The 15,464-nt window shown below is 33.2% G+C and overlaps 1 protein-coding gene across 3 annotated transcripts in view; it reads right to left on the bottom strand.

Annotated features, from left to right (window-relative positions):
* LOC149780592 (5-oxoprolinase-like) overlaps window positions 1–15,464 on the bottom strand; it is a 178,953-nt gene that overhangs the window by 86,065 nt on the left and 77,424 nt on the right. For all 3 annotated transcript variants that reach the window (XM_089937708.1, XM_089937707.1, XM_089937709.1), the window contains exons 15-20: window positions 11,460–11,548; window positions 8,770–8,851; window positions 7,712–7,849; window positions 7,038–7,176; window positions 4,810–4,922; window positions 996–1,059 (exon numbers count right to left, since the gene is read on the bottom strand). In XM_089937708.1, coding sequence (XP_089793834.1) covers window positions 996–1,059; window positions 4,810–4,922; window positions 7,038–7,176; window positions 7,712–7,849; window positions 8,770–8,851; window positions 11,460–11,548 — 625 coding nt within the window. The remainder of the gene's footprint in view (window positions 1–995; window positions 1,060–4,809; window positions 4,923–7,037; window positions 7,177–7,711; window positions 7,850–8,769; window positions 8,852–11,459; window positions 11,549–15,464) is intronic.

Raw genomic sequence — 15,464 nt, 5'->3', positions numbered from 1 at the left:
ATATATATATATATATATATATATATATATATATATATATATATATATATATATATATAAAACACTGGGTAGAAAATTATCTTGCTGACCCACAGATGTACTGCTTCATTGTTAAAATGATGAGACGGCTTGTCTGACCTTAAGTTAGAACAAATTCAATGAAATTATTAAATCCCTGCTTGGTGTGTTGAGAAAACATGATAATATCATTACTTCAATCCATGACCTATTCCTTGACTTATACCTTAACTTGGTACACTTATGCCTTATAACAGGAAGATGTGCTTCTTACCACAAGCTGAATCCAACTGTAAAGTGCACAGACCCAGATCTGCCATCACAACATGTGCCAGCAGATCCAGGTCTGTGGAGTTTGTTAGGAGTAATCAGTACAATAAACATCACATACTCTGAGATGTTGGAATATTATGTGATGGCAGATCAGGGTCTATGATGTTTGCTGTCGGACTCAACATTTAAGTTAGTATATATGGCACCACATTTGTTTGAAATTTATCCCAAAAACCACAAGAGATGTATTGTGGAATAGACAGATGGACAGATGAATAAGCCTACAAATGAACAGATGGACAGATAAATAAGCCTACAAATGAACAGATGAACAGATGAATAAGCCTACAAATGAACAGAATGGATAGATGAATAAGCCTACAAATGAACAGATGGACAGATGAATAAGCCTACAAATGAACATATGGACTGACCAGAACAAAAAATCTTTGTTACCTGCCTTAGACTAAAAGTGGGGCCAATAAAAAAAATCAACATTTTAACTGCGAATGAAATATTAAATGCAAGCAATAAAATGTCTTTTTCCAGTGTAGAAATAAAAAGTACACTTCACACAGTATGCATTAAAAGAAAAATTATAAAAGACATTTTAATATAAATGCAGGTCAATAAAATTTGCTAATGTTAATATCATATCCATATGTACGACATGTGTAAGATGAATGTTAGAATCGAGAACTTACAGTAACTTTTACATCACCATGCTTAGTGATAATTGCTGAACAAGATGGTTCCACCAGAACAGTGCTGAAAAAAGATAATACAGTTGATTAGATTAAAGCATGTGTTCTGTGAAATAATTTGTCTTGTCTTTTTCAATCTCATCCTTCAAGTACATTACCTCATCATAGTATCTTAGGAGAATGCCTACCGTACATGGTGGAGGGAGTTACATCCCCTTACTATGGACAAGGAGTTATCTCCATTGCACTAGGGTATATATGAAATATATGGACTACAGCAGTGACTCCATATGCCCAGATGAAACTAATAAGCAAAATTTTCTTCTGACAAATCCAGCAGAAGCTGAATAGCTATGTCATTGTGAAAATATTGAATGGCCCAGGAAGATGGCCTGTTGTGCTGCTGCTATAGGCACCATCTAGCCAAACTGATCTATTTGGGAAGAAAGATTTCTGACATAAAAGCAACATAAAGTTGTCTCTGCCCCATCCTCTTAACCTTCTTATCTAATTACCATAATGAAGATGGAAGAATGAGCAGTGATTCCTGCCATAACTGAAATACATGGAAATACATTAGCTGTGGCTTGTGCATCCAGATAAATGATAGGCAATGAATGCTCCTGAATGGGCCACACTCAACTCACTTACCACATTGATGGTCGGAAGTTGACACGACAGCCTGTCATGCTGGTATCCCTGCAGATCTTCATTCACACAGGTCCAATCCACAAGGAAACACCTGCTGTAAACCATGTTAAGGTTTTCTGATCGCTGTATAGGACCTCACATATTCCAAAATTGGAATCTCTTGATCCAGTGGGCAGAGGTTTAGTCACCATTGGGACAAGTAATCATTTACAGCGGTCTCATAAACAGGCAGCCCTCCAAGATGATGAGATCTTCTGCCACATTCAGAAGACTCTAAATGCGAAGAAGTTCCTGCAGTGAGATGCAATTCTTTGAGTGAACAGAAGAGGTTATCATGATGATTCAAGGAACATTCTTGAAGGACAGAGACCATTTTTCACATGCATTTTGAACTCCATACATAAGTGTGTAAAATGTTGAGATGGTAGTGTAAAGGGTTTCTTATTTGTTGACAAGGAATCCAATGTGGAGCATAAATGAACCAATGGATTTCATTACTCAATCTAGAATATACTGCACTTGGTGCTTTTGTTGAATGTTGTCCAGGTAGTTGGAAGTTATCAACATGGAGGTAGCATTGAAACATGACATGATGCTGGCCATAATTCTCCTGGAGACCCAAGAATTGATGTTCAGACAAAAAGGGAGTGCCTTGATTTGGTATATCATGTCTCTGAATGCCACATCTCTCTGTGAACATCACTGACAGCCTTTCTCCATTCCAAACCATGGTGCCCAGATGGAAAGGTTGAATGAACTGGCTCTATAATCGGCTGAAGTGTGCCATTGGTTTTTGGCAGCAAGATCCATCTGGAGTAAAGTTCTGTACGTATGTGACAATATTTAATGTTATAATGGGGTCAACACACAGAATGTGATCTAGAGACCATCCAAAACAGCTTGCATTAAACATTGGCAGTGACTACTATTATGCAGAGAGGATGAATTCCTCCAAACTGGATGTTAGAGATGATGTGCAATCATGGTATTATTGCTGGCAGGATCAAGTGAAAGTGAAGGGATGTACATCCATTGTGCATGCCTGAGCAGGTCCTTCTTGTTTCTTTGATCTCTCTGAGGAAACAAGGGCACAGCTCTGGGTTGCTAGGCCCACAAGGCTGGCATCTTGGGTGACTTGTCATGGTCTAAGAATAGTTATATAATGATTACAAAGATAACAGACTTGGAGAGAAATGCATCTCTTTCATCTGGTAAAGAATAAAGGATACATATATGGTATAAGGTAAATGAGAGCCAATCTTCTCTGTTACTGACACCCAATCACAAGTGCCAGTGAAAAGGTTAAGGCTATGTTCAGACTCCTGAAAAAATAGCCATGGAAACTATGTCTAACTGGGTCATATCTGGGCCATATCTTTATCACATATCAAAGCAGTTTTTCCCTATCATGGCTATTGGAGGTCAAGGCAAGGTGGTATTCAGATTGCTGAAATATCACCATGGACACCAAGTCATGCATAGATCCTGTTGCAATGAAATTTCAAAACAGTAGATGTGTGTCAAGAAAGGACTTCTGGTACTGGTGCAGGTTTTGACTTTACCAGGCATGCTACATCTATATTGATGGCTGGGATATCAGTATGAAACACTGATGTAGCTGCCATTTCTCATACTTGAAATTTACAAGTTTTTTGTCTGCGTCTACATCACTAAGTCATCTGAATTTGATAATTTATAAAATCTAATTGCTGCTTACATCAATATCAGAGCCTTTACCTAGGTTATTGAAGCTTTCATAGTTGTGATTCTAATTGTGAAAACTTCATAAGTACTGAATGAAATCCATGACCTCCATTTTGTAGAGTGTAGATTACAAACCAGTTACTTTAAATAGCAGATATCGACCAGAGCATAAACAGTGACCACGTGATCTGACATAATTCGCAGAAATGAATGTAGTATTTAATAGGGGGTTTTCCCCAAAGGTGGCGCTACGAAAACCAGCTTAAAATGGCTGATGTTTACAGCAGACATCAAAAGGCGCTTCCATGCGAATGGAGTAGAGACGTCAAAAGGCGCTTCCATGTGAATGGAGTAAAGGTGTCCAAAGGCACTTGCATGAGGTAAAGGGTTAAAACGAATGTACCGCTGTCCATTGGGTGGGAAAGTAAAATGGCAGCGACATTTATTTTATAAGATGAGGTTCACAACTCAAGTGTAGATTCTTTGTCTTAGACTGGAGCGAGAAATATTAACAGGTGGCAAAGTACTTCCTTGTGAGCAAAAACTCCACAGAATCAACCCAAACTTGAACAAGTCACAAACTGAAAACAGCGTTGGAAGGTATCCAAAAGCGCATGCTTGAAAGCATGAATGGATGATGGATGTAGTAACTGGATGAACAGGATTTAGCACCGATCCCACAATCCAAGGGGAGATCACTCTTGTCTGGTTCCCACTGGGAAGGTATACGACTTTTAGCTTTCTAATTGCTAAAAGCTAGTTTGAAATGGCTGGATTTATGAGGCAGTTGTATTCCTAAAGTATTAATTAAGGATGACCTCTGACCATTTCCATCCCATCCCTAGTGAGGTAGGGCTGAATGTGATCGAACAAGATTCCCACCCTGAAAATTTAAGTTTAGCATGTTTTACCAATTCCTACTGGCAATTTGATAGTTATGGGTTTCCAAAAATAAATTTTCACTGTGTTGCCACTGCCACTGCTGACGATGCAGACAGATGACATCATGTCCACTATATCTTGCTTTTCTCCAAAAGAGAGTTCCTTGAGAAATCACCTACAAAGTCTGTTGAAGAAAATGTATCCATTACACAATATATTAAAATGGTTTCAATAATTATGAAAATTTTAAAACAGTAACATTTGCAGACATCAGTAAAGCTGGATATAAATCAGAGGTCATTATCCTTATGTTCCTCTAACAGCAACTAATCTGGTAACTGTAGTTTATAATTCTAATAAATGAATTTTATTAAACAAGTCACTTGATATGAATCATAAAGCATGGATATAGAAAGAGCAATAAGTCTTCTGACTTCCTTTTGTCACAGGAAATTAATAATTTGGATAAGGTATTTAAAGTTTAATGTGTCATGACTTTCCAACTATACTACAAATCTGTGTAATATATCTCTTTTTTTAATGGCAATAAATTTTGACAAAAATATGACAAAAGTACCTGTTATCATTGACAATAATGGCTGGTCCCTTAATTACATGACCTGCCTTCAGATGTCCCAGTAAATAGACCTTGGTGTTGTGATAGCCATCTTCAAAATAGCACTGTTTTACCTGAAATTGATTCCTTTTATTATTGTCAATTTGATTCCTTTTTCACAATTAAGAGTATAATTGATGTTTTTTATCCTAAAATATCAGAACCAGCATAATTCCAAAAACTGATATCTGCAAACTTCTTTGAATATATTCAGTTTGCTAATCTTCACATATACCTAAATCATATATCAAAGTCACTAAAGCAAGAAAATTAGGTCACTGTGATCTACTTTTGCCCATGGTGAGAAGTTACCACCTAAGATAAATGCACCAATAAAGTTTCACAACTCAACACATCAGTATCAGAGAAACTGGGCTAAATATTTAAAAAAAAACAATGTTGTCAATGGAGCATGAAAACAACAGTGACATCCTTTTTCCTGAGTAGTACATTACACAATGAATAGACCTGTAAATTTCATGACTACATACAACTGCAACAAACAAACTGAGCTAAATACTAGAACTTTATATGATCCCTGGACTATGAAAATTACTGTGACCTCCTTTATTCTGTGATGAGTTACACCCTTCACAATGAATATGCCAATCATGTTTCAAGACTACATACAAGAAACATCAGGTTTCAAGACTACATACAAGTCCAATCTGGTTTCAAGACTACATACAAGAAACATCAGGTTTCAAGACTACATACAAGTCCAATCAAATTTCATGACTACATACAAGTGCATCAGACAAAATGAGCTAAATGTAAGAAATGAACATGAATGCCCATGCCAACAACAAAATTAGTAACATAAAAAAACAATAACAATGATAACAGTGAAAAACAAGAACAATGATAATATTGCAAAAACACAATGATAACATAAAAAACAACAACAATGTCAAAAAAATAAAACTATGCATTGATAATATTTGGAAGGTGAGTCAACACCTATGACCATTTTGTTAGAATAAATCATATACACGATGTGATATACACCAAGTGGGCCAATTAGGAACATGCCAGCCGAACCGCTTTTAACTTTATCTCCTACTTTTTAAATGGAATTATTTGCACATGTATTATTATGAAACAAATCAGGCATAAAGACAGTTATAAAACATACCTAAGATAGTTGAGAAATGAAATCATTAATGTTTCTTTCAGACAGAAAGACATAACTATGAAACAGAAATGAAATTAGTAATGTTTTTTATTTGTACTCTTTGCTAAAGATTTGCACATCTGCAGTTTCAAATCTGGTCTCAGGATTCAGAAGTTCACCGGTAAATGGTTGCCTTTTCAAGGCTGGTTCTTCATTTGGATTCTGATTCCTGACTTTGTAATCCCACCATGAAATTAGTAATGTTTTTTATTTGTACTGTTTGCTAACGATTTGCACATCTGCAGTTTCAAATCTGGTCTCAGGATTCAGAAGTTCACCGGTAAATGGTTGCCTTTTCAAGGTTGGTTCTTCATTTGGATTCTGATTCCTGACTTTGTAATCCCACCATGAAATTAGTAATGTTTTTTATTTGTACTGTTTGCTAAAGATTTGCACATCTGCAGTTTCAAATCTGGTCTCAGGATTCAGAAGTTCACCGGTAAATGGTTGCCTTTTCAAGGTTGGTTCTTCATTTGGATTCTGATTCCTGACTTTGTAATCCCACCATGTACCAAAATCCTGTAATGCTTTAATTACATCACACAAGTCAAAGTGCTATAAACATAAAATAGTGTGGCTACTATGCCAAATATGGTGGCTACTATGCTTTGTGGCTACTATGTAAAATATCATGGCTACTATGCTTTGTGGCTACTATGCCAAATATGGTGGATACTATGCTATGTGGCTATTACACAATATATCATGGCTACTATTCTTTGTGGCTACTGTGCAAAATATAATGGGTACTGTACTTTGTGGCTTTTATGCCAAACATGGTGGCAACTATGCTCCATGATTCCTAATGTCAAACTATTTTATGACTACTACAATTTGTGCATCTTCTTTCAGTCATACAGTGTATTAAAAAGTTTTCAAAGAAAAAAATTCACCACCATATAATTCTACAAATTTCACAAAGATCAACTGCATGTCAGTAATAGTATATTTACAATATGCAAAGATTTAAGTTTAATTATTATAATTGTAATAGGAAACTTGAACTCATTTGTACCATTTCTTCTCTTGGTGGCCCAGTCGCCTCTTCAATTTCCTCCTCTCCTTCCTGGACAGCTTTTCCTACTCCCCGCACTCTTACATCATCCACAATGATCCGACGTTCTGGCAAAGTGAAGCCAAACTCTGTACGATACCTAACAATAAAGAATACTTGTCACATGGCTATCACTGCTTAGTCAAAACAAAACTATAGCATTAGTTATTACTGTTGCTGTATTGAGTTAACACCATTTTTCAGCACATGACACACAATACATGGTGGCCAGTATATTTGGTGGTAGAAGAACCAGGTGAAACCCTAGAAAGAACCACCAACCGAAGGGAAGATACTAGCAAGCTTTGACAAATACCCATATCAGCTGAGTTTGAGACTTGATAGAGGAGATATGTTAGTGATCTGTAAAGGCAAGTGGCTTAGACCACTCGGACATAGTGTTAATTTAATAAAGAAGAGTGTTATGATCACCAATGCTAAATATTTGCTTCCTTTTCCACAGAACATAATGCATACTGCCAAAACAACATTTTTCAATTCGCAAAGAAAAGCACCAAATAAAATTGCAATTCTTACAGACTCACATCATCTTGTATATTCTTAACGTTGTAAATAAACTGCTGAATTTGAGAATAATGCTCAAAAGTTGAGGAAATATAGGGCAAGATGAATACCTTTCCTCAAAAGGTTTCTGGAAATCCCCAAACTGACTGGTACCCTCCTTGCCAGTGTGTTCATCAACAGAACACATCAGAGCACAGTCTGTGCGATCATACCTCATGTGGAGGAATGGCTGAGTTTTTATTTGTTCTCTAAAACAAAAAAAATTACTTCTATTTTTGTCTTATACATATAAAAGTATGAAAAAAGTATTAAAATTAAAAGTCTTTCCGTCTATTTTAGTAGCTTAGAAGTACAGATCTCATACTGGCTTCCATGGCAACTGAGAGTGCAAAACTCACTCTATATGTTAATTCAGGATCAGATTCTTTACATTAACAAATTTTCATTATCTAAAGGCCATACAAAATTGTTAAAACAACTCCAACTGATGTGATGACATCCTCATTGGTACATGCACTGTAATATTTTATTTGATCAACACATTTAGAAATAAATTCTGTTGACAAATGACCAAAATTTAGCTTTACATTTATGGCAATTATATTATAAATTCAATGCTATCTTTTAAATTGTACGCAGTTTCTATTTTATTCAAGCACAATTATTAACAAGACAAGATCTTTATAAAAAAAAGAGTTCCTTGCAATTATAAACATGAAGTTCCAAGAAATTTGCAATTTTTGCTATATCACCAAAATGGTGGAATATAATAAAAAAACACAACATAATATCAATTCAAGAAACCATACATTACACACATATTCCACAGTCTAAATATATCAACTTATTCCTAGATTGACATAATATGCTAAAGAAACTGCATAGCAGAGAAAGTTATTATACAAAAATTACAATATATGCCAAGTCTAATCAATCCCTGAAAAGGAAACAAACGCTTATTTTTTGCCAGGTTATAAATTATAAATTGATGAATGAAATGACTAAGTTTTGTTCATTTTTTATATCCCTGATGCTTCTTGTTTTTGAAATTGGTGAAGTGGGTACAAACAAATGAGAAGAAAAGCAAATATTATAGGTTATTATTATTTTGAAATAACAATGTAACAACACACCAGACAAATTGCAGCATATTTGTTGACTGAGTTACCTTTTGAAACCTTGTGACATGAGGTTATTGATGCACTCCTCAGTTAATTTCTTCAACTGGGCATCCAAGAATGGAATGGAATCTAAAACACAAAAATTACAAAACTTTGTATAAAATACATTTTTAAACCTTATTCTTAAAAATAAAATTAAAAAAAATTTGTAGTCAAATAATTTTAAATGAACGTGAGAAAAACATGTAACAAAATATTGCTTGACCAAAGTGACCTGGCTGATGTGTCTTTATTATTTAATTATTTATCTTGTTTTTGACATACTGTTTTACAGTCAAACCTGACATGAAAGACAACTGTTTCTGGGAGAACACCTGTAAATTATGACCAGATTCTTAATGCATGGATCAATTTTATCATGTAATATGATGACCTGTCCTGAAAAATATCTGTTGACAGGATGATCACTTGAGATACATTTAACTGTATTTGTTTTCTTCCAAACAGAACTATTACATTTTGCAGGATGACATAAAATACATGACCTTCTAGATTATTCAAATACATGTCCTTCTAGATCATAAAAATAGATTTTCTAGATCATAAAAATACATGTACTTGCAGATAATAAAAATACATGTCCTTATAGATCATAAAAATACATGTACTTCTAGATTATACAAACATGTCTTTATAAATCATAAAAATACATGTCCTTATAGATTATACAAACACATGTATTTCTAGATTATACTTCTAGATCATAAAATATGTCCTTATAGATCATAAATATACATGTCTTTATATATCATAAAAATTCATTTTCTTCTAGATTATACAAATACATGTACTTCTAGATTATACAAATACATGTACTTCTAAATTATACAAATACATGTACTTCTAGATTATACAAATATATGAACTTCTAGATTATACAAATACATGTACTTCTAGATTATACAAATACATGTACTTCTAAATTATACAAATACATGTACTTCTAGATTATACAAATATATGAACTTCTAGATTATACAAATACATGAACTTCTAGATTATACAAATACATGTACTTCTAGATTATACAAATACATGTACTTCTAGATTTAACAAATACATGTACTTCTAGATTATACAAATACATGTACTTCTAGATTATACAAATACATGTCTTTATAGATCATAAAAATACATGTCCTTATAGATTATACAAATTATACTTCTAGATTATACAAATACATGTACTTCTAGATTATACAAATACATGTACTTCTAGATTATACAAATACATGTACTTCTAGATTATACAAATACATCTCCTTCATGATGATACAAATACATTCTGTATATACTTGATTATAAGACACCTTGACTGTAAGCCACCCCACCCTCCAACCTGAACTTAGGGCTACAAAATGACTATTTCTCTTTGACCCTCCTATAAGTCTAGGTGTATTTTGCAATTCAGATCCATCTGAAGGGGTGACTTGTCTTCAGTGAATTAGAGTTGCACTTTAGAAAAATAAATAAGCCAAACTGGTGAAATGGATAGGAAAAATAAAGACAAAACCAATGTAAAATACAATTATATTATTGAGTGGAATATGTCTGAAAGAAATTGACAATTTAAAATGCATCCTAATGAAATCCATTAAAATCAATTGACATTTTAAATCCTTTTTATGATAAATCAATAAATTCAATTATAAGTCACATATCGGCATAAAGGTAGTAGTCTATGCTCAGAATGATTTGATTCACAATAACCCATAACATTTTAATTCCACATGTGTTACAAATAAACAATGAAAGTTAAATCCAAATTTCACAATTTCCTACAAATGTCAGTATCTTGTGTATCTGCTCTGAGAATTCGTCCTCATTGGCTAATAAAGTTCTGAAGTCATCCAGTCATTATAAATCATTGTCTTATAATCATTTCCTCTGCTTTACTGTCACGTGTGGGTATTTAGGTAGAGACTGAGATTGGGCTCTGTTTGGAACACTTTGATCATACAGTATATAAAATCAATTAAAGGCTGCAACTGAATGTGTGTCAATTGTATGGCAAAATAATGGAGTTCAAATAAGCCATTGAAAATTAACTTCAGCAAAGAATGTTTTGTTTCAATGTGGTACTCATATATGCATGTTTAAAACAAATGAATATTTTGTACTGATGACATCTCTTAATCTTCTTCCTTGACTAACTTTCATTAACCTATTTTTGATGACTTGACTTCTGAGTGGAATTTCTTCAATGAACTCACTTACCAGACAGGAAGTAGAGGCTGCTTACAGTATCCACTGAAATACTAACTGACTGGATGCTGCTGAATGAAACTGATCCAATCAGATTGCTTCTTACATATACCTAAGAAAACAGTTGAAAATCATCACTGATGCCTCCATGAACAACATAATATGTCACGTTAGCGTCTCCAATTTATATAGTTCATATTCAAGTTTCTCATTCAAGTTATGGCATTTGGACATCATAGATGTTGCCATAATCATCACCTGGCAGGTGGAATGAGCTCTCATTGGTCCATTGACAGTAACTGTTTCACCTAGAAGAAGACACTTGTTCAAAACAGAGAGTTGGCTATCTACTTATGCCAAGAGTCAGTGTGGAATAAAATGTATCAGTGATCCTGGCAAGTGATGATGACTACTGACATAAAAGACACTCTATAGTCCCTCGACCATTGATTTTGTCATTTATACAACATACCTTCTGAGTAAACCTGGGCACAGGGCTCCTGAGCTTCATGTACCACATCAGCCAAAGCCATTCCATAAGCAGACAGGATACCAGCATACCTATGCAAACAAAATAGCATTTTACAGTGCTGATGTGACAGTTATTTGCCACTAACCAGTATACAAAAGTTTACTTCACTACTGTAATGGGTTTTTAAAAAATCCAAAGTAGCCAAAAGTGCACAAGTTAAAATTAAGGATGGTTTTCTACTTCCTGAAAAAACTGACCTTAACTATCATCTTTTAAAATATCAGATGCAAGTGTTACATGGAACCATGAGTCTCAGCCTGCACCTCAATGCTTTTCATGATTAACCAATGTATTTGTATGCTTGTCAGAATAACCAATGTATTTGTATGCTTGTCAAAATAACCAATGTATCAGTATGACTGTCAAAATAACCAATGTATTTGTATGCTTGTCAGAATAACCAGTATTATCAGTATACTTGTGAGAATAACTAATATATATACATGCTTGTCAAAATAACCAATGTATCTACATGCTTGTCAGAATAACTAATGTATCTACCGGTATATGCTTGTCAAAACAACCAATGTATCTATATGCTTGTCAAAATAACCAATGTATCTACATGCTTGTCAAAACAACCAATGTATCTATATGCTTGTCAAAACAACCAATGCATATACGTGCTTGTCAAAATAACCAATGTATCTACATGCTTGTCAAAATAACCAATGTATCTACATGCTTGTCAAAATAACCAATGTATCTGTATGCTTGTCAAAATAACCAATGTATCAGTATGCTTGTCAAAATAACCAATGTATCTGTATGCTTGTCAAAATAACCAATGTATCAGTATGCTTGTCAAAACAACCAATGTATCTATATGCTTGTCAAAATAACCAATGCATCTGTATGCTTGTCAAAATAACCAATGTATCAGTATGCTTGTCAAAATAACCAATGTATCTGTATGTTTGTCACAATAACCAATGTATCTAGCTTTCAGTAAGCCTTTAACACTAGTACTTTGAAAACAATACAACCTATAATGCTGCTTACCATATTGTTTAAGTTAGCCAGACAGAAACACCACATACATTAGTGTACAAATTTTGAATCTCCATATACATTAGTGTACAAACTTTGGACCTCCACATACATTAGTGTACAAACTTTGGACCTCCACATACAACAGTGTACAAACTTTGGACCTCCACATACAACAGTGTACAAACTTTGGACCTCCACATACAATAGTGTACAAACTTTGGACCTCCACATACAACTGAACACTGCAACAGCTACTGATGTTGAATATATGTGATTTTCAAAATATTTAGCACAATATTTCAAAAGTCAAGTAATCAACATTGTTTACAATGATGAAACACACATTCTGCTTCAATAACTTTAGACATATGGTAACATTATATAAACTTTGAACCTACTGTAATATTCTATAAAGTTTAGATCTATTGTAATATTATATAACTTTGGACCTATTGTAACACATATAAACTTTGGACCTATTGTAATATATAAACGTTAGACCTATTGTAATATTATATCAACTTTAGACACATTGTAATATATAGACTTTAGACTTATTGTAATATTCTATAAAGTTTAGACCTATTGTAATATTATGTAAACTTTAAAACTACTGTAATATTATATCAACTTTTGACCTATTGTAATATATATGTGGACCTATTGTAACATTTTATAAACTTAAGACATATTGTAATATTACATAAACCTTAGACCTATTGTAATATAATATCAACTTTACAATCATTGTAACATTTTATATACTTCCAACCTATTGTAATATTAGATCAACTTTATAACTATTGTAATATTATATAAATGTTGGACCTACTGTAATATTATATAAATGTTGTACCTATTGTAACATATCAACATCAGACCAAATGTAATATTTTATCAAGTTTAGACCTATTGTTATGTTATATCAACTTTAGAACTATTGTAATATTATGTCAACTTTAGACTTATTGTAATATTAATAAACTTTAGAACTATTGTAATATATTATCAACATTAGAACTATTGAAATATTTTATAAACATCAAACCTATTATAATATATAAATTTTAGACCAATTGTAATATTCTACAAGCTTTAGAACTATTGTAATATTTTATTAGCTTCAGAACTATTGTAATATTACATAAACTTTGGACCTACTGTAATATATTATCAACATTAGAACTATTGAAATATTTTATAAACTTCAAACCTACTGCAATATTATATCAACTTTAGAACTATTGTAATATTTTATAAACATTGATCTATTGTAATATTTTATAACTTTAAACCTATTGTAATATTTAATAAACTTTGGACCTATTGTAATATATAAACCTTGGACCTATTGTAATATTATATAAACTTTGGACCTATTGTAATATTATATAAACTTTAGACTGATTGTAATATATATACTTTAGACCCACTGTAATATATAAACTTTAGACCTATTGTAATATTCTACAAACTTCAGAACTATTGTAATATTCTATAAATTTTTTAATAGTTGTAATATTGTATCGACTTTAGAACTACTGTACTATTATATCAACTTTAGACCTACTGTACTATTATATCAACTTTAGACCTACTGTACTATTATATCAACTTTAGACCTACTGTACTATTATATCAACTTTAGACCTACTGTACTATTATATCAACTTTAGACCTACTGTAATATATAAAGTTAGACCTGTTATAATATTCATAAAAATTTAGACCTATTTTAATATTCTATAAAGTTCAGCCCTATTGTAATATTGTTTGAACTTAAGACCTATTGTAATATTCTATAAAGTTTAGACCTACTGTAATATTTTATAGACTTAAGACCTATTATAATATTATGTCAAAGTTTCATCTGAATATGGAAACAAATGTATATATACATGACTTTCAAATATATACATGTATAAACTTAAGACCAACAGAAATATTATCCCAAAGTTTCATCTACATGTGACCAATAATCCAGAAGATATTGTATTTTGTCTTTCAAAAAGCTCTAAAGCAACTTTAACTGTTTTCACCATGAGGCAACAAGCTCTCTGCTAAAAAGGTGAGACAGGCAAGAGAGGATCTCACAGCTTATCATGACAAAAACTTTAGACATATAGTGAGACACACTAGACAAGAACTCACAGCATATGACATGTTGTTGTTGTTGTGGGGTTTAATGCCATGTTTCAGCACACGATAGGCTATGCATGGCGGCCAGTATTAATGGTGGAGGAATAACCCGGAAAACCCGAGAAGAACCACTGACCTACGAGAAGCTACTGGCAAGCTTTCTCACATACCCACATTAGAAAAATTCTAGACTCGAACCCATACAGACAGAGATGAGATGGCAGTGATCCATAACGGACAGCGCTTTAGACCACTCGGCCACTCGGGTCCCCGCATATGACATAAACATTAAACCTATTTTGAGACACACAAGACAGGAACTAATAGCATAAAATATTGTAAATTTTGGACCTCTAGTGAGACACACAAGACAGGAACTCACAGCATATGATAACAAACTCTGGACCTCTAGTGAAACACACAAGACAAACTCACAGCATATAACACAAACTTTAGACCTATAGTGAGAAACATAAGATCAGAACTCACAGTATGTGATGATTCCACTTTGGACCTATCATGAGCCACACTAGAGAGGAACTCAAGCATATGACATAAACTTTAGACCAATAGTGAGTCACACAAAAAAGGAACTCACTACATATAATGACAAACTTTTGGACCTATCTTGTGACAAGTAAGACAGGAACTCAAAGCATATCATGACAAAAAACATTATTCCAATAGTGAGATAGGGCATACAGGAACTCACAGTGTATAATGACATAAACTTTAGACAGACCGATAGTGATATTAATGCAAAGTGTCAGTTGAATACAGCAAATGGTGTAGATGTTTGACTTTCATAAATGG

Source organism: Sinohyriopsis cumingii, chromosome 16 (assembly GCF_028554795.1).
Source record: "Sinohyriopsis cumingii isolate HCF-2022 chromosome 16, ASM2855479v2, whole genome shotgun sequence".
NCBI classification, from domain to species: Eukaryota; Metazoa; Mollusca; class Bivalvia; order Unionida; family Unionidae; genus Sinohyriopsis; species Sinohyriopsis cumingii.
This window is presented reverse-complemented; position numbering and strand designations above follow the sequence as displayed.